At 38.5% G+C, this 26,084-nt stretch overlaps 1 protein-coding gene across 1 annotated transcript in view; it reads left to right on the plus strand.

Moving 5' to 3' along the window:
• The window catches only part of ANKFN1 (ankyrin repeat and fibronectin type III domain containing 1), a 328,620-nt gene that overhangs the window by 129,167 nt on the left and 173,369 nt on the right, over window positions 1-26,084 (plus strand). Inside the window, exon 3 of the mRNA XM_037742122.1 lies at window positions 21,164-21,298. Coding sequence (XP_037598050.1) covers window positions 21,164-21,298 — 135 coding nt within the window. The remainder of the gene's footprint in view (window positions 1-21,163; window positions 21,299-26,084) is intronic.

The following is a 26,084-nucleotide window of genomic DNA, read 5'->3' on the forward strand; positions in this document are numbered from 1 at the left end:
AAAAAAAAAAAAAAGAAAGAAAGAAAGAAAGAAAAGAAAAGAAAGAAGAAGAAAGAAAAAAGAAAAACATATTTGTCTAATTAGAAAAGTTATTGACATTAACAGAAACCCTTTCAAATTTAAAGAGATAAAGAACACAGTTAAAAGTTAAAGTTTCTCATAATCCTACTCCCTCCCAAGATAACCATGTTAATAGGACAGAGTATATCTTTCTGTTTTTTATATATATAAATTACCAAACCAAGAGACATACATGTACATTTTTTACACAAAAACGAGCCCTGTTCTAGAACTTGCTTTATAAACTTATTCTTGAATATCTTTCTGTGTAATATGTATCTACTAGATCCCTTTAAATAGTTGCATGGTATTTTATTATAAGAATTGTCATGGTTTAAAGTCCATTAAATAGTTTGATTGATTTCAACTTTTGGTGACTAGAGGCACTACTGTAATGAAATCTATGCTGCCTGTTCATATGTTATTGCATATTTGGTGATGGATAATTATAGGATAATTTCCTAGGGATGGATTTGTTGGGCAAAATACTATGTAACTCATGCTCTGTCTACTACACAAGGACACTTCCTTTGGCTTCCACCAAGGGGTGTTGTTGATTTCTCAGTAAGTTGGATACCAAATTTTCAGACAAGTAATTTTATCTTTCTTTTGGACTTCATCACTAGGGAGTCTAAAAGCCAACAATTCCATTAGACTTGAGGTAAAATCAACACAGTCCAAGTCTGAGGCAGTACAGTTAGAAGAGTCATGAAAGTGTCCTTTTATTTATTATTACATTCAATAAATACCTTTTGATTTGTTGGTGTTGAGGGTGGGGGTGCAGGCATGTGCAAAGTGCTGCACTAGATCCTGGTTAAACAGTGGTGAATCTGGTAACATAGCTCCAGGCCACTGGAGTAAATAGTTTGTACAAAATTCATCTGCTGCTCAACACCAAACTGTTGTCCTCTGAGCTGATGAAGCCATGGTATCACCAGAACCACTCCACAATGCTCACTTCAGTTTTTATGCCAAGGAACCACCAATGGGAGGTGTATTAAAGGAGGTTAACCCAGACTATTGAAGCAGATTATTTTCACAGTAGATCAACTTTTTAATTAAACTTCTTATTTTGAGATATCTGTAGCTCTACACACATGCTATTGAGAAAAATAATACAGGGAGATTCCATGTACTCTTTACCTAGGTCCTTCTAATGGTAACATCTTACTTCCATTGATAACAATACCACAACCACACTATTGGTATTATCAAGAAACAGAACATTCCCATCACAACAAAGATCCTTTAAGTTGCCCTCTTATGACCACACCCACTTCCCTCCTATCCCTAACCCCTCCTTAACTCCTGACAAGCACTAATCTGTTCTCTGTTTCTAAAATTTTACATTTCATAAGTGTTATATAAATGGAATGATATAGTATGTAACATTTTAATGTTGGCTTTTTTCACTCAGGGTAATTCATCAAGGTGGTTGTGTGTATCAAAATTTTGTTCTTCTTTATTGCTAGGTAATATTCCATGGAATGGATGTATATAACAGTTTATTTTAACCATTCATCTACAGAAGGACAACTGAGTTGTTTTCAGTTTTTGGCTAACATTAATAAGGCTTTTATAAACATTTGTGTACAGATTTTTGTGCAAACTAAAGTCCTTATTTCTCTGGGATAAATGCCTAGTACTGCAATTGCTGAAATATATGTCAATTACATGCTTAGTTTAAAAAAAAAACTCCCAAACTCTTTTCCAGAATGGTTGTACAATTTCACATTCTTACTCAATGTATGACTGATCCAGTTTCTTCACATCCTCACCAATATTTGCAGTCTTTTTTTTTAATTTTGGTTATTCTGATAGGTTTGTAGTGATTGTAGTTTAATTTTCATTCCCCTAATGGATAATAATGTTGAATATAATTTCTCATGATTATTCAATGGTGAATGGTGTTGAATATAATTTCACGTTTATTTAAAATGGTTATTGCATTTTTGCCATCTATATAACCTCTTCAGTGAAATATCTCTCTTTTGCTCATTTTTTCTTATTGGAATATTTGGTTTTTATTCTTGAGTTTTGAAAAGTCTTTATATATTCTAGATATTTGTTCTTTGTCAGATGTATGGTGTATTAGTCCGCTCTCATGCTGCTGTAAGGACATACCTGAGACTAGGTAATTTAAAAAAGGAAAGAAGCTTAATTGACTCAGTTCCACAGAACTTAGGAGGCCTCAGGAAATTTACAATCATGGTGGAAGGGGAAGCAAACACATCCTTCTTCACATGGAAGCAGCATGAAGTGTAAAGCAAAAGGGGGAAAGCCATCAGATCTCATGAGAACTCACTATCGTGAGAACAGCATGAGGGTAACTGCCCCCATGATTAAATTACCTCCCCCCGTCTCCCTACCATGACACATGGGGATTATGAGAACTACAATTCAAGATGAAATTTGGGTGGAGACACAGCCAAACCATATCATATAGCTTGAAAATATTTTTTCTCACTCTGAAACTTGTCTTACAGTGTTGAATATAATTTCACATGTTCATTTCAAATGCCAATTTCATTTTTGCCATCTATCTACCCTTTTCAGCGAAATATCTCTTCGTGTCTTTTGCCCATTTTCTCAACAATAAAACCCAAATATTCCAATATTTGGCAATAATTTGGAATATTTGGGTTTTATTGGTGTTGAATATAATTTGGCAATAATTTGCCAAATATTGGAATATTTGGGTTTTATTGTTGAATTTTCAGAAGTCTTTATATATTCTAGATACTTGTTCTTTGTCAAATGTATTCCTAGAAAATATCCATCTTGTATTAAATTTCATATATAAGAATGTGAGGCTTAAGTTGAGGGTTGTTTTTTGGTTTGGGGGTTTTTTTGCTTCTAGATGTTCACTTGCACCAGCATCACTTGTTAGGATACTATCTTTTCTCTGTTGGATAATTTTTGCACCTTTGTCAGAATTCAGTTGGCCTATTTGTAATAGTTAATTTCTGGATTCTCTGTTCTGTTTCGTAATCTATGTATCTATCTCTCTGCCAACATCACACAGTCTTGACTACCATAGATATATGGTAAGTCTTGAAATTGAGTAGCCTGATTCCTCCCAATTTACTTTTAATCTTTCAAAATTGTTTTAGCTATTCTAGTTCATTTGCTTTTTCAACTATATTTTAGAAAAATCTTTTCCGTATCTAAAAAAAATCTTTCTGAGAATTTGAGAGGAATTGTGTTAAATGTATATGCGAACTTGGGGAGAATGGACATCTTTACTATGTTGAATCTTCTAATCCATGAACACAGTATATATTTCTATTTATTAAAACCTTGATTTTTTTCACCAGTGTTTTAGCATTTTCTGCATAGAAGTCCTGTATGTGTTTTGTTAGATTTACACTGAAGATTTTAATTTTTTGAGCAATTGTAAATGATATTGTACTTTTAAATTGCATCCATGTAGTCATTGCTAGTATACATAAACACAATTGACTTTTGTATGTTCATATCTTATCTTGTGACCTTGCTGAACTCATTTATTAGTACTAGTAGTCTTTTTGTAGATTTATTGGTATTTTCTACAGCTGTTTCATCTGCACATAGAAATGATTTTATTTTTTCTAACCAGTAATTTTTTTTCTAGCTAGCATTTCAATAAAATGCTTTTTATTGCATTTTCTTTCTTTCTTTCTATTACTGACTAAAACTCACAAAATTATGCTAAATAAGAATGATGAGAGTTGGCATGACTTTTCTTAGGGGGAAGCATTGTCTTTTACCATTGACATGTTAGCTGTTGGATTTTTGGTAGATGGTCTTTATCAAGCTGAGGATGTTCATTCATTCTATCGATATTTTTCTGAGTGTTATTATCATGAATAAATGAATGTTGAAGGATGTTTAGTGCTTCTTCTGCATCAAGTGATATGGTGATGTAAGTTTTTGCCTTTCATCTGTTAATATGGTGAATTACATTGATTGGTATTCAAATATCGAATCAGCTTCATATCCATTAAATAAATACCACTTTGTCATGTTATATAACTCTGTTTATATATTTCTGAATTCTGTTTGCTAATATTGGTTAATGATTTTTTGCATCTACATTTGTGAGGAATATTTATTGGCACTGTCTTTATCCAGTTTTGTTATCAACATAATATTAGTTTCATAAGATAAAATATGATGTGTTCCCTCCTCTTTTGGATTGAAAGGAATTGTATAACATTTGTGCTAATTCTTAAATTCTTTTAGGAATGTTTGGTAGAAAATTTTCCAGTGAAACAATCTGGGACTAGACATTACTTTTTTTGATATTTCTAAATTATAAATTCAATTTCTTTAATGGTTAAAAAACAATTAAAATCATCTATTTCATGTTGGGTGAGTTGTGATAGCCTGTTTTTCAAGAAAGTGGTTCGTTTCATCACAGGTATCAAATTTATACTTATAAAATTGCTTATTGTATTCCCTTATTATCCTTTTAATATCTGTACAGTTGATAATGACATCCTCACTTAATACCTGATATTGGTAAATTGCATTTTCTCTCTTCTCCTTAAACAGTTTTAATAGAGGTGCCAATTTTATCTTTACAAAGACATTTTCTCTGTTTCATTGATTTCCTCTATTGTTTTTCTATTATTGATGTCTTAGATTTCTGCTCTTTTTTTGATTCATAGATTGGGAGAATTTTTAAAAATCTTTTCCAGCTTTATTGTGGTACAATAGTGTTCTTTCACCCACAGGGGGTACATTCCAAAACTCCCAGTGAATGCCTAAAATCATGGATAATACTGAACCCCATATACACTATGTTTTTCTTATATATAAGTACCTATGATAAAGTTTAATTTATAAATGAGGCACTGTAAATTATTAACAGTAATAATAAAATAGAATATTTATAACAATATTCTGTAGTAAAAGTTATGTGAATGTGATCTGTCTCTCAAAATATCTTATTGCACTCTATTCACCCTTCTTCTTGTGATGATGTGAGATGAGGCAGTGCCTACAGGATGAGAGGAGGTGAGGTGAATAGCACAGGCATTGTGATGTAGCACTAGACTACTCCCGACTTTCTGATGATACATCATAAAGAGGATCATTCACTTCACATGTTCCAGGATCTCTGAGCAATGACGATATCAATAGATATCAGCAGCAGAAGATATCAATGACTAGGGGCATGTAGTGTGTACCACATGAATATGCTGGACAAAGGGATGATTCACGTCCTGGGCAGGACATTAGGGTGGTGCAAGATTTCGTCATGCTACTCAAAATGGTGCACAATTTAAACTTTCTGCATTGCCTATTTCTGGAATTTCCCATTTAGTATTTCCAGACTGCAGTTGACCGTGGATAACTGAAACTAAACCACAGAAAGCAAAACCACAAATTAGGAGGCACTGCTGTGCTTTTGAAATTAAAAGTTGTATATAGTTAAGGTGTACAACTCCATGTTCTGATATAAATATATATTGTGAAATGATTATCACTAGCAAGCTAATTAATACATCCATCACCTCACAGTTACTCTGTGTGTGTGTGTGTGTTGAGAACATTGAATATCTACTCTATTAGCAAATTTCAAGTATATAATTCAGTATTATCAACTGTAGTCACCATGCTGTACATTAGATCTCTAGAACTTATTCAATCTGCATAACCATAATGTTGTAACCTTTGACCAATGTCTCCCCATTTCCTGTCCTTGCCCCCAGATCCTGGCAACCACCATTCTACTCTCTGCTTCTATGAGTTCAGCATTTTTAGATGCTACACCAGTGACATCATGAAGTATTTGTCTTCCTGTGCCTGGCTTATTTCTTATTTCATTTAGCATAATGTCCTCCAGGTTTATCCGTGTTGTCACTAATAATAGAACTTCCTCCTTTTTAGGGCTATGTAAACTAACAATCTCTCTCTCTCTCTCTCTCTGTCTCGTGTGTTCATGTGTGTGTGTGTGTGTGTGTACCACATTTCTTTTATCCATTACTCACCATTCGTGTGAAGGTGATTCTTTTTACAAAGTATTGGCTCTGCTACCTTCTAGCCATGAGACTTGGGCCTCACTTTTCTCATCTGTAAATTCAGATGCTTTTAATGCTACTTCCCATCACAGAGTTGCTGTGGGGTTCAAAAGAATTGGTGGCTATAGGGACTCATCAAGTATAGGTTGAACATCCCTAATCCAAAAATCCAAAATCCAAAATATTCCAAACTCCAAAACTTTTTCAGTGCCAATGTGACACCACAACCTACCCTGAGTACATTATATTTTCTACTGTTAAGTATGTATGTGTGAAAAGTTATACAAAAATGATTGCTTGTTGGTAGCATATAAATTCAGAGTCAGGAATACTGGTGATGCCAAACAACCACAGGTTGTCCACATGGGTGGCTGCGATAGTGACACTTTTGCTTTCTGTTGGTTCAGTGTACACAAACTTTGCTTCATGTACAAAATTAGCAAAAATTGTTATATAAAATTAACTTCAGGCTATTTGTAGTAGGAGTATATGAAATACAAATGAATTTTGTATTTAGACTTGGGTCACATCCCCAAGGTATCTCATGTATATGCAAATATTCTAAAATCCAAGAAAAAATCCAAAATCTGAAACACTTCTGGTCCCCAGCATTTCAGAGAAGGGATACTCAACTTGTAGTCCTATTATTTTCTGATATCAGTGCTATTATTTTGTGATCTGATCACAAAATCTAGAACTCTTTGCAAAATCCCCTTCAGGTCTGTGGTTCACCTGAAACCTTTGTGCTAAAATGAAAGAACCATTCCTAAATATTCTATTCCCATTGGATATTCTTATCCTTCACCCCCACCACCCGGTGTCGGTCTGACCATCGTGCGTCTGCCACTCCACATCCTGAGGGCTACCATGTGGTTACTGGAAGCCACCCTCAGCCTACCAGACAGTAGACCTGTGTTCGGTGTTTCTGCCCACTCACACCTTGGCTCTGGTTTGTTTAAAATTAAATGATATTTTCTTTGAGAAGGTGCTTGCTTTTCCACACGTGTCTGGCTGCCAATTCTCAGAGACCTTTTGATTTGTCTCTGTCTGTGACCCAGCACTGCCTATGTAGTCTAGATCCAGAGCATAAAAGGTAGATAATCCCTGGAGGCCTCAGGGTTAGTATCTAGGCATTATTTCCACTGATCTTACTCTGACACCTTCTCCCAGTTCCTCCTCTCAAACTCCTTTACTGGAATCCCTAACATAGGTACTTGCCACTTCACAGAGTCTCTCTCCTAATCCCAGCTGCCCTAACTGCCAAATCTCTGGCCCTCCATGGTCCTCCACAGATCTTCTTTCCTTTGCTGGTCTCCAGTTTTTCAGCCTTTGCTACCTGATCACCCTCTGGAAAGGTCACTAGCTTCCAGCCTCACACCTCTTCAAACCTGCCTCTGATTTTGCCATTCATCACATACTTGTAGGCCACCTACTATGTGCTAGACACTATGTTATGCCTTGGGTATTATGGTGAACAAGAGATGGATTCCCTGCTCCCCTGCAACTCACAGTCTAAAAGGGAGCAAACCAGCAAACCCCAAGTAAAGAAAATAGTTACAAACTGTGGTTGGTGCTTTTAGAAAAACAACAGGGTGGTGAAATAAAGATTAATGGACACAAGGAAAGGATATTTCCTCTCTGAGGAAATGATATTTAAGCCAAGACCTGAGAGATGAAAGGGAGCCAGTCCCGTGAAACAGGGATAAATGTTTTAGGCAGATGGAACAGTATGTGCAAAGGCCTTAAAAAGGACCTCATATGAAGCTGTGCAGATTGTTCCAGGCACAAACAAGCCTGGTCCAGGAGGTAAAGGGAGTGCTAAAACCCAACCAGGCTATGTTCCCTAAGCAGTGTGCCACAGTATGAGGAAGGAACAGATTCTTTTTCTGAGCCTTGAGGTGGAAAGAAGATGGCTCTCGGTACTGTTCTCTTGGTCCTTGGGCTGCAGCCTGGGTTCACATCCTGGGATCTTGCACTCAGCTTACAAATACCCATCTCCATATGCCTGCCCATTCTTAGATTAGTCTATGTTTGGTCTTACCTATCAAATGATAGCAGCTCAGATTTACATGGCATTTTACATTTACTTCAAATCTCATCTGATCTTCCAATATCTCTGTAAGGTAGCTAAGGCAGGCATTATTCATTAATTATAATCTACATACAATACCATGAATAGATTTTGTATTTTGGTTAGTTATGTTTCAATAATTGTATATACTCCCCTAACCAACACTTAAGTCAAGATACAGAAGGTTTCCAACATGCCTGTAGGTTTCCTGTAAGTTTCCACTGTCCAATCAAATATCCCACCACCCCAGTCTTACCTAAGCAGCCACTGTTTTGATTTCTGTCACTATTGATCAGTTTTTTCAGTACTTGGTTGTCATGGAAATATAATTGTACAGTAAGTATTCTATTGTGTCTAACTTCTTTTGCTTAATCTGATGTTTCTGAGCTTCATTCACATTATTGTACGTCTCAGTAGTTTATTCTTTTGTTAAGTAATAGTCCACAGAATGAATATACCACAATTTGTTTAGCTATTGATGATATTTGGGCTATTTCAAGATTGGCTATTTTAACTAAGACTGCTATATTCTTATGCAGTTCTTTTTGTGAGCATTTATTTTCCTTTCTTATGGGTAGAACTCAAAAGTAGTAGTGCTGAGTCATAAGGTATATTATATTTAACTTAGTAAAAAACTGTCAAACAGTTCTCCAAAGTTATGCCATTTTATATTCCAATCAGCAACCTAAATGCATTATAGTTGCTCCACATCCTCACCAACACTTGGTGTTAGCCATCCTAGTGGGTGTAAACTGGTATCTCCTTTTAATTTTATTTTATAATTTTCTGAGGACTAATCATATTGGGCACATTTCCACGTGCTTATTGACCACTTGCATATCTTCTATTGTAATATGTCTATTCTAGCCTTTTGCAGGATAACTACAAAAGGCCCCTGGACCTAAGTCTTAATTTTCTTATCTATTAATTTCATTTTATAGATAAGAAAATTAAGACTTAGGTCAAGGGGCCAAAGACTGCAAAGGTTCACAGCTAATAAGTAGTAAACCCAAGTCTTTTACTCATATCTCCTGACTCTAATATTTCATTTGCAATATACTGGATTTTTTTCTACAATGAATCTCAAGCTTAGGCTGCCCTCATCAGTAACGTTTATAGCATCCTGAACCTCAGGACCTTTTAGATACAGGTGCAGTCAAGAATGCATAGATGTGGAGAAAAGAAGAGGTGAATGGTTTTACATTAACTGAAAGCAACATAATGTTTTTTTCAAACAGTCCTCAAAACCATCACTCTAATTCTGGGGTTCTTATTTGGTACCCAATACCCTCTCAGGCAGGGATGTATTCTCAGTCTCAACTACTCAATGCTGCCAAGCTTAAAATAAGCCTTTCTTGTTCAAGTGCAAATGTGTTTCACTGGGCCACATGTAACTCTCTTCAGCCTATTTGGGTTTAATTCAATCAGTTAAAATAGCCACAATTTCTCCTGTCCATATGCCACATTGCACTAAGTTAATATTTCATTAATGAAGTGTAAATGCTCCTGAGGCTTGATTTTCTCACTAATGTAGTGAGGACATTGTGAATATGTAGTGTGATTCATATTCTCTCTCTCTCTCTCTCTCTAAGATTGAAATGCATTTTGAAGTTGCAAATATCATAGAAAACTCCCACTTTTCCTTGATGCTGAAGATAAATCACTGAAGGGGCGATGAGAATGGATAAGCAGCCCTGGTTGTATTTGTATATGACAGACTGCGTTTGAGCATCTGACAAATGGGTGAAACATTGTGATTTCCCTTTCAAACCAAGAGGAGACTATGCTAGCTAAAAGGGAAGCACAGACAGAAGGCACCTGTTGCTGTCCTTTTCATCCTCTCTGAGCAAAATCTTGTTCTTTCCTTCCAAATAATGAAGGAAGTGAATAAGTCATTGAACTTCTAATTCCATTCAATGCCTTTGCTGTGTTGAAGGTGCATCCAGCAGGTTTCACGATGCCAAAGAATGACACTGAGTATTTGGCATATGCGGTCCTTGAGAAAGCTCCTCTGAACAATCTTAGAAAGTGGTCAGAGCAGCCCATTCAGACCCTGCTCTATCTACTTTCGTAGGAGCTCAGAGTCTGGGACAAAATGAAGAAAGGGAAGTTGGACAGGAGTCTGAAGACAAAAGAACTAGGCCAGAAATCAAAGGGTCACACAATGTGCAATGTCTGTGAAGAGGAGATGGGACTAATAAAGATGAGGCGACCATTTAACAAAACGAATCCTTCAAGCCTTCTTAAAAGTATTCCTACAACTTCTTCAACTTTCTTTTTCTTCCGCCTCTGTTCTTTTTTTCTCCAATTCATTAAATGCCGCTTTGCTGCTATATGCTTTAGGTCAGGTACTCCTGACATTTGTACAGCAAACTTCGTCTGACGTTTTTAGAAGAAACAGGACAAAGTTTTTATTTTCAGCTGAGAGTAATTTTAATGGGTAAAGTGGCATTTACAGTCAGTGTTTAACTGAGAGTGCAGACTTCCTTTATAATTGCTGGGTCTTATTACACAGCTGTAGGTCTTTATTTTTATGTTTGAATGTGCAAATATAATTAACTTCCTCACTTCTCCTTTACCTTAGTATTTCAGATTCTTGCTGTGATTAATTACAAAGAATTCTCTCTTTAATACTAAGATCCATGAAGTTGTGGAGATAAACCAAGGTGACTTTTCCATTTGTCAAATGGAGGAGGTGTTTCTTATGGAGGTAGAAAGCTAAGCAATTTGGCAGGAGACTGGGTCACAAGCCACTCACACAAATATCATCTAAGGAACACTTAAGCCATGAAATAAATGGAGAAAAGACCTGGAAAAGACAGAAGGAGATTTATTTATTTAGCAGTTAACCAAGGGTGAGAGGACCCTTTTGGAAATTTGGTCTTGGGAGCCTAAAATTTAACTTAAGCCTGGACTCAAATGCCAAACAGAAATATTCTAGAATTGACAAAAAACAAAACAAAACAAAAAAACTCATTTTGATTAGCACTCAGGAGAGAAAAATAAATGAGGGTGGAAGGAGGAGAGTTTTTTTCTATGGCTTGACTGACCACTAAAGCAATCCAGATTCTTCATCCAAATCACCACCCACTGAGTGGGGCCACCTGTGGTAATTAAGGATCAAACACTCCTGTGCTATATTGTAAGCATGTACAAAGGACCAGTCCCACTAATAGAAACATCTTGTTGGCTTTCTCTGAAGAAAATCGGAATAGATAAAGAAGTTCTATTAATCAGTGGGTCACATCTACATTAGTTCCTTTTTAAAAAAGAAAACATTCCGATAAATAACACATGTTCAAAGCAGATTTCAATGCACCCTCTGGACATTGAGGTCACATATATTGACTCTGATTTCAGACTCATATCAGAGCATGGGTCCAATACAAACCAAGACTAGCTGGGTTGAAATAAAGCATTTGTTTTCTTTATGACAGAGATGTTCTTCTATGTGCTAAGTGCTCTGTGGCTTCTTGATACCATAGCATGTTAGAGCTAGAAGTGATTTTCAAGGTCATATTGCTTGACCCCCTTAGAGAAGAAAACTGAAGGTGTTTCAAAAAAAAAAAAAAAAAGCCAGAAGAATCTTCAGGAAGATTCCAGTTGCTGTCAAGAAACATTGCAAATTAACCTTTTTAGATGCATCAGCAAAAGGGAAAACTCCAGCCTGCCTTCATCTTTGACTCATAGGAAAGGTGTAAATCCCACCCACGTAGTTAAAGCTTTCTTGCTGGACTGCTGCTTATTTTGAATTTAACAAAGGTTAAAAAGCCCATCATGAAATGTTTGTTTGGAGGGCCAGAATCTAAACTTGCATTCCTTGTCATGGTCATTTTTTTAAAAGAAGATGACAGATTGGAGTCACAGAAGGGGAGAGACTCCAGCAATGCTAGAAATAAGAGACCATCAGAAGAGGATGCTCTTTCTTTCTGCTTTGCTGTTGTTATTTTTGTTTTCCATGTGCTCCTCAGGGTGTCAGGTTTATCACCATGGCTGGGATGGGGCTTGGAATGTGGTGGACAATGTGACAACAATTTCCTTCCTGGCGTGTCCCTGAATGGCCAGCACAGTCAACACATAATCAGACAATCTACAGCTGCACCATTGCTGTTGACAACTTCATTATGCCTGTGATTTTCAGCTGGGTAATTCATTTCTCCGGCTTGGCAATATCTCCTGATATGCCTAATGGGTTGAATGTAATTTTGTAAGCTTTTCAAGATGCTTCCCCTTCCCTTGTGAGACACGTTGCTCACTGTCTCCCCTTGTGCTTAGCTTTGACCTAATAGGGGGAACAATGAAAACCACCACTAGGAAACATCGTTGCCTTGTTCAGCTCTTTAGTGCAGACTGGGTCTCCAAACCACAAAGGCAGGAAATATTAGTGATTGAAATGACACAGTAGGTCACTTAATGTCCCTTGTAACTGCTTTCTTTTTTTTTTTTTTTTTTTTTTTTTTTTTTTTTTTTTTTTTTTTTTGCCTGCCTCTGCATTTAACCTTCAAATAACCAGAGCATTCTTCTACAAAATCAGATGGCATTGCCAAGGATGTAAAAATAGATAATTAGTGGTTCTAGGGGGATGTCCTGGCCTTTGGCATGATACATCTACCATCGTCAATACTGTTCTGAAATGGAAGAAGCAGACGAGAAATTAGAAATATGATCATGCATAGCATCCAACACAGAAGCTGAAATTTTTCTTTAAACTGGGCAAAAATATAAAATGCATTCCTCTGAGTTCTCTTTAATTCTGTTCAATTAAACCTATGTGTATTGAAAATTATCTACCATGCACAGGGCCCCAATCCAAGAGGTGAGAGGGAAACTCAAAAATTAATGAGGCCCATGTCCTGCCCTCAGGGAGATTTCAATCCAGTAAGGGAATTACACTGAGCCCCAAATAACTCTAAGGAAGTTAGGCTGTGCTGAGAGTATTAACATAGTTATAAATACCACAAGGAGAGAGGAGAAAGACACCCATCCCATTGGGAGCTTAAAAGCGAGGTGAATAGGCTGTCTTGAAGGCCACCTTGCTTATTCCACCAGCCAATCCATATTCTTTTTTTTTTCCCCATTTATTTATTTTATTGCATTTTAGGTTTTGGGGTACATGTGAAGAACATGCAAAATTGTTGCATAGGAACGCACGTGGCAGTGTGATTTGCTGCCTTCCTCCCCATCACCTACATCTGGCATTTCTCCCCCTGCTATCCCTCCCCAGCTCCTGGTCTGCTGAGAATCTTAAGAATCTTACTGGAGTCAACTTCGTAGTTCTGGGAATTAGGACTACTCATCCTATTTACCATTTCTAAGAGCTTGTTGATTGTCATTGATAATGATCTGTTCCCAGGTATTTCATATAAAAATGGAGAGGCCAGCATAAAGATAGGTCAAAGAGTCTTTCAGCTTATTCTTTTATCTTTTTATCTACCTGTTTTCTTGACTTTACAAAACTAAATTCTCCTAAGTGGACTCCTGTTGGCAAGTAGAAAATAGAGACTGATTCTGTGACTTTCAACTACAGGTATTTCAATATTGAGATTTTCTTTTTTGGGGGGGGAGGGGACACAAAGTCTCACTCTGTCACCCAAGCTGGAGTGCAGTGGCGTGATCTCTGCTCACCACAACCTCCGCCTCCAGGTTCAAGCGATTCTCCTGCCTCAGCCTCCCCAGCAGCTGGGACTACAAGCGCATGCCACAACACCCAGCTAATTGGCTCACGCCTGTAATCCCAATACTTTGGGAGTCAAGGCAGGCGATCACCTGAAGTCGGGAGTTTGAGACCAGCCTGGCCAACATATTGAAACCCTGTCTCTACTTAAAATAAAAGATTTTCTTTACAAAAATGTGATGAGGAAGAAAAAAGATAGACAAAGGAGGAGGAGGAGGAGAAGGAGGAGGAAGGGTCTGCCTAAAATTCAGCAGTATTTAGAAGGTGTAAATCGAAGGTATTTGTCCTTCAGTATTTTGACTGATCAACTTAACCACTTTGACTTGTCTATTGAACAGTCACCTCATGGATTCCAGCTTCCGTGCCTACTGGTGAGGACTCATGTGATTTGATGGGTAGCTGTACACATACATAGGGTTTTGAAAAAGCTGAAACCCTGAAGTCTGCTAATTGTTTTGTTTTCTTAATCTAGACAAACATTGGTTTATGAATTATCAAATTTTGGAGTATTAACCATTTCATTTTTAAATTATTTGAGAATTCCGCAAAATGTTAAAGTAATCCAAGACACAAAATTCATCTTTGGCTTTGAAGCACCAATAAAAGACTTCCCCAGAGGAACAGTCACAATGAGTGTTGTAAATGGAGAGGGATCCCAACGTCTCTGCCATGGATAACAGTTCTCTATCACAACCCCACTACAGTCCAGATCTCACAATACAAAGGCATGATTCAGGCCCAATTAGCCTCCAACCTATTGCGCTCATTATTCATTATGATCAAATCTAGTGCATCAAAGAATACAGATGGCCTAGGGATTGGTCATAAGAAGAAGCAACCTGTGCTGGCTCTTTGTAAAGAGATTTAGGTGAATACTGCCACCTATTGATAGGTGAAATTTATGCTACAAATTCCTACTCTGACCTGATGTGCTAATGCTTATCAGAGCAGATCGCATTTCTCAGTTGGCCAAAACATTTTATCAGCCCTAAGTTCATAATTATTTACGTGTTTTTGATGAAAAATAATTATGCTAGGTTAATGTAAAACAACTAACAAAATGTATTATATTTCTTATTATATTACCATACATATTATGTATTATTTCTTATTTCTTGGCAAAGGAATGAAGTGGAAATACCACAAGCTTTGCAGAGACCTGGGTTTGAGTCTCAGCTCAGTCCCTAAATGCACATAAACAAGCTGATTAATCTCTCTTAGCCTTAGTTTCCTCATCAATAAAAAGTGGATAATCCTACTTTGTAGGGTGTGAGAATTCAGTGATACCATTGCATGCCACATAGAAGGTGTTTGATAAATGGCAGCATTTACTATTATTTTTCCACTGAGCTATTATTAAAAGTAACTGTTTTGATGCCATTATTGGTAATATGACAAACCACATCATGTATCGGACTCTGGTGAACTCTTCCGCATGGTTCAATTATCCTGTGGCAATGCTACTTGTCTAGTATAGTATCTTTGACATCCAAAATTAAGACAGTGTGAACATAAATATTAGAACCTGAAGTGTGCCAATTGAGAAAATGAGGATAAATGGGCTTCATTACCAAATGTCTCCTGACTGCCCTAGAGGATATATGGGGCCGAGCAGATAAAGAATTATGATAAAATGTTGGAGCTGCGTATAAATGGGGCTTTGTGACCTGCTGGATAAGGTTGAGACTTAGAGCCAGACCCAGGAGGCTCACATTCCTTCCTCGGCATGGTGTGGGGGATCTTGGGCTCATACAGACAATAGGGGATTCATAGCTTGAGAATTCTAATGATGACTGAAAGGAGGGTGGCAGCCAGGACAAGAAGGCTTTTCAGAAGTATGGACTCTGATTATCACGTCAGTGCTACAGCCCGGTGAGAGGCTGCTGAGGACGGATGAAGCCGTTCTTGGAAAGCTTTCAGCGAAGTGTTTGTAACCTCCTTTAAGAGAATCCCGTTTCTCAAAAATGTGACACTGGAAAATCCCACATGATTAGTTCAGATGAATACCCTTGTCATCGGACTGCACTACGAAGAATATGGGCCATCTCTTTTCGAAGAGTCTTTTTGAATGTAGTATGTCTCATCTCCAAGACTTAGAGAAAAATTCCAGAAGAGGGTTTCACAGGAAATTTTGGGACCATTGCTTTTAGTCTGAAAAGTCAATTGGTGCTTAAAACAAAGTAACCAAGAACTAGCATGCCCGTAAACAGTCTGCACATTTTCTTTAAAAAAAAAAAAACTTCTGCTTTGGATTGAATGGCCAATGCACTCCCCCACCTCTTTTCTTTTTTCTTTGGGGATTAGAAATTGAGGGGGAGGAGGAGGAAGAGTTTTGCATTCATTACTAACAACTTCGCACATAATAAGCATATTCAGATACACCCTGGGGTGTTAGTTTTCTTTTCCTATTTTTTGCCTCCCTTTTAGCAGCTTTTGGTAAGTAGCACATTTTATTTAAAAAAAAAAAAAAAAAAAAAAATTGGAGCCATTATTGAGCAGCCGCGCCCTAAGGAAGGTCAAGAGATTAGGGAACGGAAGTAAGCTGGCCAGGCTCTTTGCTGACCACAGTAAGGGAATGCTACTTTCTTATAATTTAATTTTGAGATCCTGATGAAAAGGAACTCCCTAAGGAAAAAAAAAACTTTGCTGAAAAAAAAAGTGAAAAGTTATTAGAAAATAGCCATCAAAAAGTGATCAATTTAAATTTACGTCTAACGAACAAACCACATGGAACTAACCACAAGACAGACATGCATTTGCAGTGATATATGGACGTTCTCAAAATATGGTCAGGATTTTTGCAGGGGAGAGTGGACATTACTGGCTCCTGATATTGGTGGGCTTTGGCCTAATTTTGCAAGTGTTCTGAAATTCTAAATATCATATGTTGCAAATCAGAGGAGAGTATACTAAAAGAAACCTTTGAATTTAGCTGGTCCAGCTCTCTCATTTCACAAGCAAGAATAATGAACCCTAATGACAAAAAGTACAAGATCACACAGCTACTGAGAGGCAGCTCGAGGACTCAAGTTCCATCTCCCCATTCTCAGACCCAGGTTCTTTCCAATGAGCTAACCAACTCCAGTGGGAAACCACAAACTCTCACATTTAATGGAAACCCTGTACCCATGATCCCTAGAAATGGCACTGAATGCTGCTGGAGGCAGTTCATCTGTCACGACCTGGGCTCAAATCTTTACCTGGTACTAAATGGGCTCTTCAAAGCATTCTGTGAATGTTTAGGCACATTCACATGAGTCCAAGGACTCAACTCCCGTTCTTTTCTCTGTCTTAAAAAAAATACACAGATCACAACCTGCATGCCCAAATTATCTCTAGGTGTGTGTACCGGAATAAATTAATGTCATCATCATCTGCTATCATGTAGGCTAAACCTTTAAAAGTCACCTTCAACTTGTCTCATCCTCCCCTACCCCACCCATACTGTTGACAAATCCTTTAAGTTCTCGCTCCAAAGATAGAACTTTCATCTTCTAATTTACATCTTCACAGTCCCTCACACCATCAGTGTCTTCCTGCTTCTGGGTTCTCACCACTATCCACAATGGCTAGGCCAGATGGATTCTAATCAGCTGTTCTGGCATTCTCCTGCTCAGATCACTGTCACCTATGGCAAAACCCTTTAACATACCGTTCAAGCGCTCTCCAATTTAGCTCCTGCTTACTTTTTGAGACAAGTTCCATCAACTTTTCCCGGAACTGTTCACTCCAGTCTGCTAGACTACTTGTCATTCCCTAATAGCCCGGGAACTCTATGCCTTGACTCCGAACCTATTTCTTCTTTTCAACCGGTAGAGAAATCCTCAGACCTCCAGTCCCAGTTCAAAGGCCACCTTCTCTGCTTTTCTATGGATTACAGAAAGAAGTAATAATTCTATGTTCCCTTAGCACGTTGCTCATAGTTTTTTATGGCACTTATTTAATTCTGCCTTGTATTGTAATCGGTTGCATATCTGTTGCTAAATATATCTCTTTTATCTTTGTAAAGGTGCCCCGTTCATCTTTGAATGGGAGCAATGCTCCCTCCCAACCACATTGCTTCACTTAATACACTGCATATAACAAATTAATTTATTTCTTGACTTTTATTGAGCACTTGCTAGTCCAGGATGTGTAGTGGCTGAAGGAGAAAGATGCAAAATAAAACACAATCCCTGTCTTTAAAGGAGCCTTTAACCAAATCTGTGAGACGCTTTCACAAATACCCTAAGCACGTTAAATAACTGTGGGGGTGGAATTGGGTGGAGGGGAAGTTCTGAGTGTGGAACAAACATTCTCAGTGTTCCAGATGAGAACATTGGTATTATGACACGGAGGGTGGAGTAATGGGGGAGGAGTAGAAGGAAAGAAAGGGCAAAGCTGCCTTTAGATCCCATCTCGTGCTGTAGTCATTACTAGAGTCTTCTCTAGGTCTGGCTAATCTCACTCATTCTTCCCCCAGAACCAGAGAAATCTTCCTAAAACAAGACTCTGATCATTTAACTCCCTGTTCAAGTGTTTGATGTTCAATGAATCAAGCATCAGATAATTGCAGGCTTATGCTAAGAGTTACAGAGTACCAGTTTGCAGAGATGAGAGGAACTCCGGGAACCAGCTAGAGGACAAAAAGGAAAAACATGCTGTAAAAGTGCTAAAAAGTGGGAGACAAAATAAAAGTGTGCTCAATATGGGTTGAGATTAATCCAGAAGGATTAATTGGAGGAGGCAAGCCTTCAGTGGATAGTCATTTGGCAGGAAAGTTTAGACACCCCAAGAGAACTTTAAGATTCCTTTCAACTCTGAGACCCCTTTCCCCATTATTCCTTCAGGTGATTTATGCATTCATTCAATAAATATACACTAAGCACTTCAACAAAACATCAAATACTTATTGAACGCCTTCTATGTCCAGGAACTCTGTTAGACCCTGGAAATACAGCAGAAAATAAGAGACTTTGCACTTAAACTCTTACAATACCATGGGGATGACTGATGCTAAACTATGAAGTGCAATAAAATATGATGGATATAATGATGGCAGAGTATAAGGTGTTGTGCTTTCAGACCACAGAACAAGGACCCTAACAGACTAGGGGCAAGAAAAATATCTCTGAGAGTTTATGTTTAAGCAAAGATTCCGAGGCTGTACAGGAGTTAGCCAGACATAGGGAACTGAGCATCCAGGCAGAAGAATACCCATCATATGTGATGATCTGGTATTCAGAAAGAATATAGCATGTCCAAGGAACTAACAGGTATTCAAAAAAACTACAGCATGGACTGCAAATAGAAATGTGGTGAGAAATTAGGCTAGAATGATACGAAGAGCCAGACTATGAAGAATTTTGCTAGGGTATGTCAAGGAGTTTATACTTCATCAGTAGGCTCTAGGTAACATTAAAGTATGTAGCACAATGAGCCTAACCTACAAATACTACATGTCTATTGAAGAGTAGATTAACGAATACATGAATGAATGAATGAATTTTCTTTGCAATAAACATGGGCTTTTTGACTTGACTTGAGTATTTGCTCTAGAAAGTGTTGCTACTACACCAGAGTCACTGTTCCCTTAGGTCTGCATAGCACATGTAACTCATGACCCCAGTGAGGCAACCCTCTAACCTTAGTAGAGTTACTAAGTCACCTAGCTTACCATAGCAGATGTAATTCAAGTAAATCTGCACTAAAGCCAAAGTTTTTCTAGGTGAAAGGGTAAAGTTTTAGCTGGCAATCATTTTGGCCTAAGCTGTGCAAGAGAAGCCAGGCTCTTTCTTAATCCTTGACGAAAAACATAGCCCTCTAAACCTCAAGGGCATGAATATTCCTTAATTAGATTATTCATAGCAGTGCTTCCATGGACAAATAAATCCAAGGATAGAAAGGGATAGTAAATGTTCAAGAGCGAGATTTCACCTTTTTAATAAGAAAAGAAAAAGTAAGACAATTGTTAAAAGCTAAACTGAGCTCTTTCTTCGGCCACCCGGGCTTTATGAGTCACTGAGCCTTGCCTCAGATCTGAGCTCCAGAACAGCCACCTGTTGAGGGTGAGCGAGCTATCGGGGGAAATAATGTCTCTAGAAAGGGGGAGAGTTTCAGGAAGACAAGAGGTCATTTCCAGGATCCTAAGCAATTTTAACTCTCCACCCACTTGTTTATGATCAAGAGACTTCCTTCTGATTTGCTATAGAGTTTCATTCAAAATTTGAGAGTTTATTTGGCTCCAGGCATAAATGATAGACTAGACAGTGCCTAGCAGAAGAGTCCGAAATTACTTACGAAGTCATTACAGCAGCTCTATATTCATTTGGCAGAGAAAGAATCAGAACAGAGCTTTACAAAGATTCTTAAGGCTGTTGCTAGGGCCCTGTGTGGTTGGTGTATGGGGGTATGTGTGTGTGGGTGTGTGTGGGGGTGTGTGCATATATGTGCAGTATTCATATGTGCTATCAATCAGCGAGTCCCACCCCCCAACATAATAAGCAGCCTGTGAAGGTAATTTTCCATTTTATTTCAGTGACAATCATTAAAAATGCCTATGTATACAGCTTTCTAGGAAATCTATTTGTGTCTTTCATTAGCCATGTAAAACACAATGCTGTGAAAGGAGCCAGGTATACTCATATGTGGCTGGCATAGAAGCAGCACTGGAATCTTTTTCCTGAGACTGAGCCTCTTGCTGTCCTAAGTCCCACGTCTGCTGACTACTTTCTCAGAACCTGCTCAGACAAAAACCCAAGCACAATTTCAGCAGCGCTGACTGGATTTAGAGCTTTCTTAAGATGCCCCCTAGCTCCTGCTGGGAACTTGTAAGGAATTGCGCAGGTGCCCTGTGGTGAAGGGATGTGACTGCCACCTGTGTGCTTCTGGTCCCAGACGGCTGTAGAAACAAGGAGATGTCTGGCCCCAGAAGAGCTGTAGATCATTTGCAGTCACAGATTGCTGGATGGGCTCTTGGATGCCAGACAATATTTCTTTCCCTGCCGTTGATGTAGTGACCCACTGCCCCTCTGCTCACCCCTGAGTGACAGTCGGTTCGGATTCAGTCTTGTTTGCCATGAAGCTAGTAGTCTCTGCAAGCCGTTTCGAATGGTCTTCCCGGATACGATAGGCTAATCACAGGCTGAAGTCATGGTATTCTTTTACTACATGAATACAGGCGGCAGAAATCAAGCCCTCCCTGGGCTGCAGTCTAGAGAATACACCTAACCTCTGAGCCAAGCTGTTTACCTCTCCCTTTCTTTCCCTATGCATCATTTGCTCTTTTATTTTGCATTAAGGGTAGCTTAGTGATCATGGACTTCAGCTCTTGCCTGTAGTGATCCTGTTCGCATTTTATTCTTTACACAGAATAGGAAGGAGATTCGCTTGCTTTGCACAGAGGCTGAGCCACAGGAGAAAGCAAAGCCAATGTGATTTATTGAATGAAAGCACTGGACAATTACCAACAACTTGTTCCTCTGCTGCCTCAAACAGCATAAACCGGTAAGTCAGATTTATTGTTTTCTTTCTTCGTGTGAATATGGAGCTTTCTTAGTCACTGATTATTTTTTAAATGTGTATATGTTGCCGTGGTTTAAATAATGCTTAAAAATCTGCATATTCCAAAGTTAGCTGCAGGTGGTCCATGAAGAAGACACACAAGCATATACACACAGTGGTCTGCAATTGCACATACACGTCCATGTGGAGAGACAGGATGGGGGCAGGGAAGCCCCATTTCTGATAATTGGGCATTTTGTTTGCAGTAAGTTTAATCACATTAAGTGCTTGCATAACTGATTAGCATTAGCTACAAAAAATAAATTACCGTTTTGTTATATAAAATCATTTTCCAGTCAGGCTCCTGAGTACCTAATAAAATACCTGTTGGATCAGGTAAAGATGGGTCCTATCGTGCTAATCCTGAATATAAATCCAGACATACTACTGTCTTCAATCCAGTTTGCAGAATGGGGAAGCAGAGTGGAATGCCAGCACTGTGTTCATCCTGGGTGAGCGTGCCCTTAAATAATGTTATGGCTGTGATACTAAGGATACCTGCCAAGGGAATCAATGGGCATATATTTAAATCCTTGCTTGATCCACCACTGCTTTTGCATCTATGTTAAGTCTTTTCTTTATTTCATAAAGATATATGGTTGGTGAGGTGCACTGGGTTCAAAGTGGGATGTTGTAAGTGTCCAGTTACTTGTGCTGACACTGGCCTGGTCACAGCCATAAGAAGCTCCATTGATAATCATGGCCAAGTTTGCTTTTGTACTGGGCTCCAAAAGTCTCCATACTCACTTGGTTTCTTCACTTCCTAAATAAGATGTAGGCCAACCTCAGCAGAGAGAGAAAGTGAATGTAGAAAGATACTGCTTTTCTTACCACCATCCCTGCCCCCACCAGTCTCCTTAGTCTTTTGTTTGCCTGGCTACCCCAAGGCTTTATGGCAGCATCAATCCATCTCTGGTGAACTCAGAGTCCATATAAATGTCATTTAGAGTTTAATGTCTTTGCTGCACTCTATCTGCAGTATATCACTGGCTGTTCAGACAAAGTTGTGGCCTTGGGTGCTGACAAAGATGAACAATATTAGAACAGTGAGCAGCATGCTTCTCTAAATAAAAACCAAAGCTAGGAAATGGGAGAGTTGGGTGAAGTTTTGCCTGATAGAAAAGATCTCCAAGCTTCTCAATCACAAGAGCCAACCAAGGTCATTCTTCCAGGTGATTTGGCTATTTCACAAATGATGGCATTCTAATAGCAAGGAGACAGAATGGTCTACTGATTACAGTGAGATGTCAGGCTAGTCACATATTTGTGCTGGTTCCCAGATTAAAGATGTGTCTTTTGGAAATTTCCTTAGCCTCTCTGGATCTCTGTTCCTCCATTCCTTCTATTCATAATTGTTTCAGAGAAGACATGCTAAGCTCAATTAATGGATTCATGACATACTGCTTTAGGTTATTTTGTTAAATGATGCATCTGGTATTCAAGATCATCGTTCATGTACTTTAATCCAGAGATCATTCATCAGAAACACACAGATGAAAGTTTATGTGAGGATGTGGGGATACAGGCCCCTTCCCTCATCTAAGGGATCCAGAACACTCTGAAGGAAGCATGATTACACTTAGGGAATTAGAAGGGGAGAAAAGAGCTAAGAAGTGATGTTCAAAAAATTCAAATTCAAATAAATAGGTCATGTAAATAAACAGGATTATAAAAAATATTGATTAGTGATAACTGATTTGCTATACGTATGATCCCAAGATCATAAAGATCATAAATGTTTTGAAACAAATATAGCAGTATTTTTTTTCAGAGGGTAGTTCAGGTATGGGCATAATCCATATATAGAATTTATGGCAACCTTCAGTTGCTCAAATTGCCCCTGTACCCATGCATATGGAATTAGCAGCAGCAAATGTACTGAATTGAGGAGCTCCAGAAGGCTTATTTGCCTCCCCCCAAATTTGTCCCATCTCTTAGTATTAGGGTATCTGAAATTCTTTCATCAGAGACTCAGTTAAGTATTGATGTCTTTTATAAAATTCAAACATTCCTAGGGGAAATAGTAAAGCAAGCCACTGATACTTTATGATGAATGAATGTAATCAATTTTTTCTACTTCAAAGGTAACCCAAAGGATATAGAATTAGTATTCTATTAATTATTCTGCTTTCTATTTACTTCATACCTGTCTCCAAAAACTTCACTCATAATTATTATTTCACTCTTGATCAGAAAAATAAATGCCCCTTAGGGCGAGTTAGTTCCTTCTTTTATGGACTATCTGGATTAGACCATCTAGATTTCCTATAGGCTTTTGAGAGTCACACTGTGAAAGCCAAACTCACTGTCTTTTCCCTTTCTAAACTCACCTCTCTGCCTGTGTTCCTTTAAAAAAAAAAAAAAGAATTAGTGGACAGGTCATGCATCCAGTCAACAAATAAGGCTCACGGAATTTATCACTGGATTTCCTGGTCCCTCTAGCCCCTCCATCCAATCACTAACCAAATATAGTCCATTTTATTTCCTTCATCTTTTGAATCTGCCCAGCCCACTCCATCCCCATTGCCACAAGCTTCAGCTAAAGTCACCATCTCTCATGGGGTATTTTTCCAAGAGCTTCATATTTGATTGTCCCCTCCACTGTTCCTACATTCCTCCCCTTTTCAGCAATCCTCTAGCTGCTACCAGAGCAATTCTCTAAAAAAGCAAATCTCAATTTTTACTTCAAAGTCTTCAGTGCTGCCCCATTAGGTGCAGGTTAAAGTCTATGATTCTTATCATGGCATGCGAGTCCCTTGGTGGTCTGGCCCTGCTACCTCTTCGGGCTTCTTTACAAAGGTCCGGGCATGGGTGATGAAATGTATCACTGTGAGTGTCAGAGGCCAGAAAAATGTCATGGGGACCTTCACTGGCACTGACTTACCAGTGACACCATGATATTTCACATCTCTATGTCCTAACCTGAACTACTATAACTAGAATGCCCCTTTTCCCCTTCCTGCTAGTTAATACCTCATTCATCATTCAAAATCCTTCTCAGATATCACCTTCTCTAACCCATTTTCCCACTACCTTTTATCTGATGACCACCTCCTCTCACCCAGAAAGTTCATCACTCGCCCCTCTGTGCTACTTCTATGTCTTAGGTTTTTTGAGAGACGTGTTTAGAGGTTAAGATCTCAGATCTAGGCTCATGCTGCCTAGGTTTGAATCCCAGATTTACTACCCTTTAGTAGTGCCTCAATTTCTGTCTGTGTAAAATGGAGATAATAATAGTTCTTCCTTCACATGGCTATTATGAAATTCAGTAAGTTGATACATGTAAAAGTTGCAGTGATACTGCAGCACACTGAATGTTTATGTTCCCGCCAAAGTCAGGTTGAAATCCTAACCCACAAGGTGGTGGTATTAGGAACTGAGGCCTTCAAGAGGAGATTAGGTCATAAGAACTCTGCCCTCATAATTGAAATTCATGCCTATCCCCAGAGAGCTAACTAGTTCCTTCCACCATGTAAAGATATAGCAAAAGGATTATTATACAATACTTAACTGAATCTTTGATGAAAGAATTTTAGGTACCCTAATACTAAGAGATGGGATATGTTGGGGGCGGAGGAATAAGCCTTCTAGAGCTTCTCAAATCATAGTACGTTTACAGCTGCTAATTCGGCAATTTCAGCAACTGAAAGTTGCCATAAGTTCTATACAGCCAGAAAGTCAGCCCTCACCAGATACCATATCTACTGGATGCCTTGATCTTGGACTTACCAGCCTCCAGAACTGTGAGGAAAAAAATGTTTATTGTTTATAAGCCACTCAGTTTATGGTATTTGGTTATAGCCGCCTGAAGGGACTAAGACAGACATTATTCTAAATAGTGCCTGGCTCATAGAAAGTGTTATAGAAGTGCATTAGTCTATTCTCACATTGCTAATAAAGGAAATTTGGAAAGGAAAGACTGGGTAATTTATAAAGTAAAGAGCTTTAATTAACTCACAGTTCCACATGGCTGTGGAGGACTCACAATCATGGTGGAAGGCAAAGGAGAAGCAAAGGCACATCTCACATGGTGGCAGGCAAAAGCGCTTGTGCAGGGGAACTCCCATGTATAAAACCATCAGATCTCAGAGACTTATTCACTACCACGGGAACAGTATTGAGGAAACCACCCCATGATTCAATTATCTCCACCTGGCCCTGTCCTTGACATGTAGGGATTATTACAATTCAGGGTGAGATTTGGGTGGGGACACAGCCAAGCAATATCAAGAAGTATAAGCTGGTATTATTAGTCTATAATTTCACATGCCACACTATTTCATAGCTATGCATTTGCATAACTGACTTCCTTTCTAGCCTGTGAGCTCCTTGGGGACAGGTAGGGTAACCAGCTCATTTCAATTTGCCTAGGACTTTCCCAGTTTTAGCACTGAAAGTACTGCATCCTGGAAACCCTCTCAGTCCTGAACAAACTAAGACAATCTGTTACCCTATGTGGGAGAATAACTTACTTTTAAATCCCCAGGGTCTATCACAGGATACATAGGTTACAAAGTAGATCATCCATAAGTATTTGTGGAACTATAGAATCAATACTAACCATTTTTATATCTTCTTCTTCATAGACATATGCTTTCATACTTCAAAAATAGTGTTCCTCTTGCCATGGGGTTACAGCTGATCTTTCAAAACTTATCACTTACTATATATACATTAAAATGCAAAGGAACCAGAAAGGTGGCTTCCACTCTATGTCATCTTTGTAATA

Source organism: Cebus imitator, unplaced genomic scaffold (genome assembly GCF_001604975.1).
Source record: "Cebus imitator isolate Cc_AM_T3 unplaced genomic scaffold, Cebus_imitator-1.0 Scaffold115, whole genome shotgun sequence".
Classification (NCBI taxonomy): domain Eukaryota; kingdom Metazoa; phylum Chordata; class Mammalia; order Primates; family Cebidae; genus Cebus; species Cebus imitator.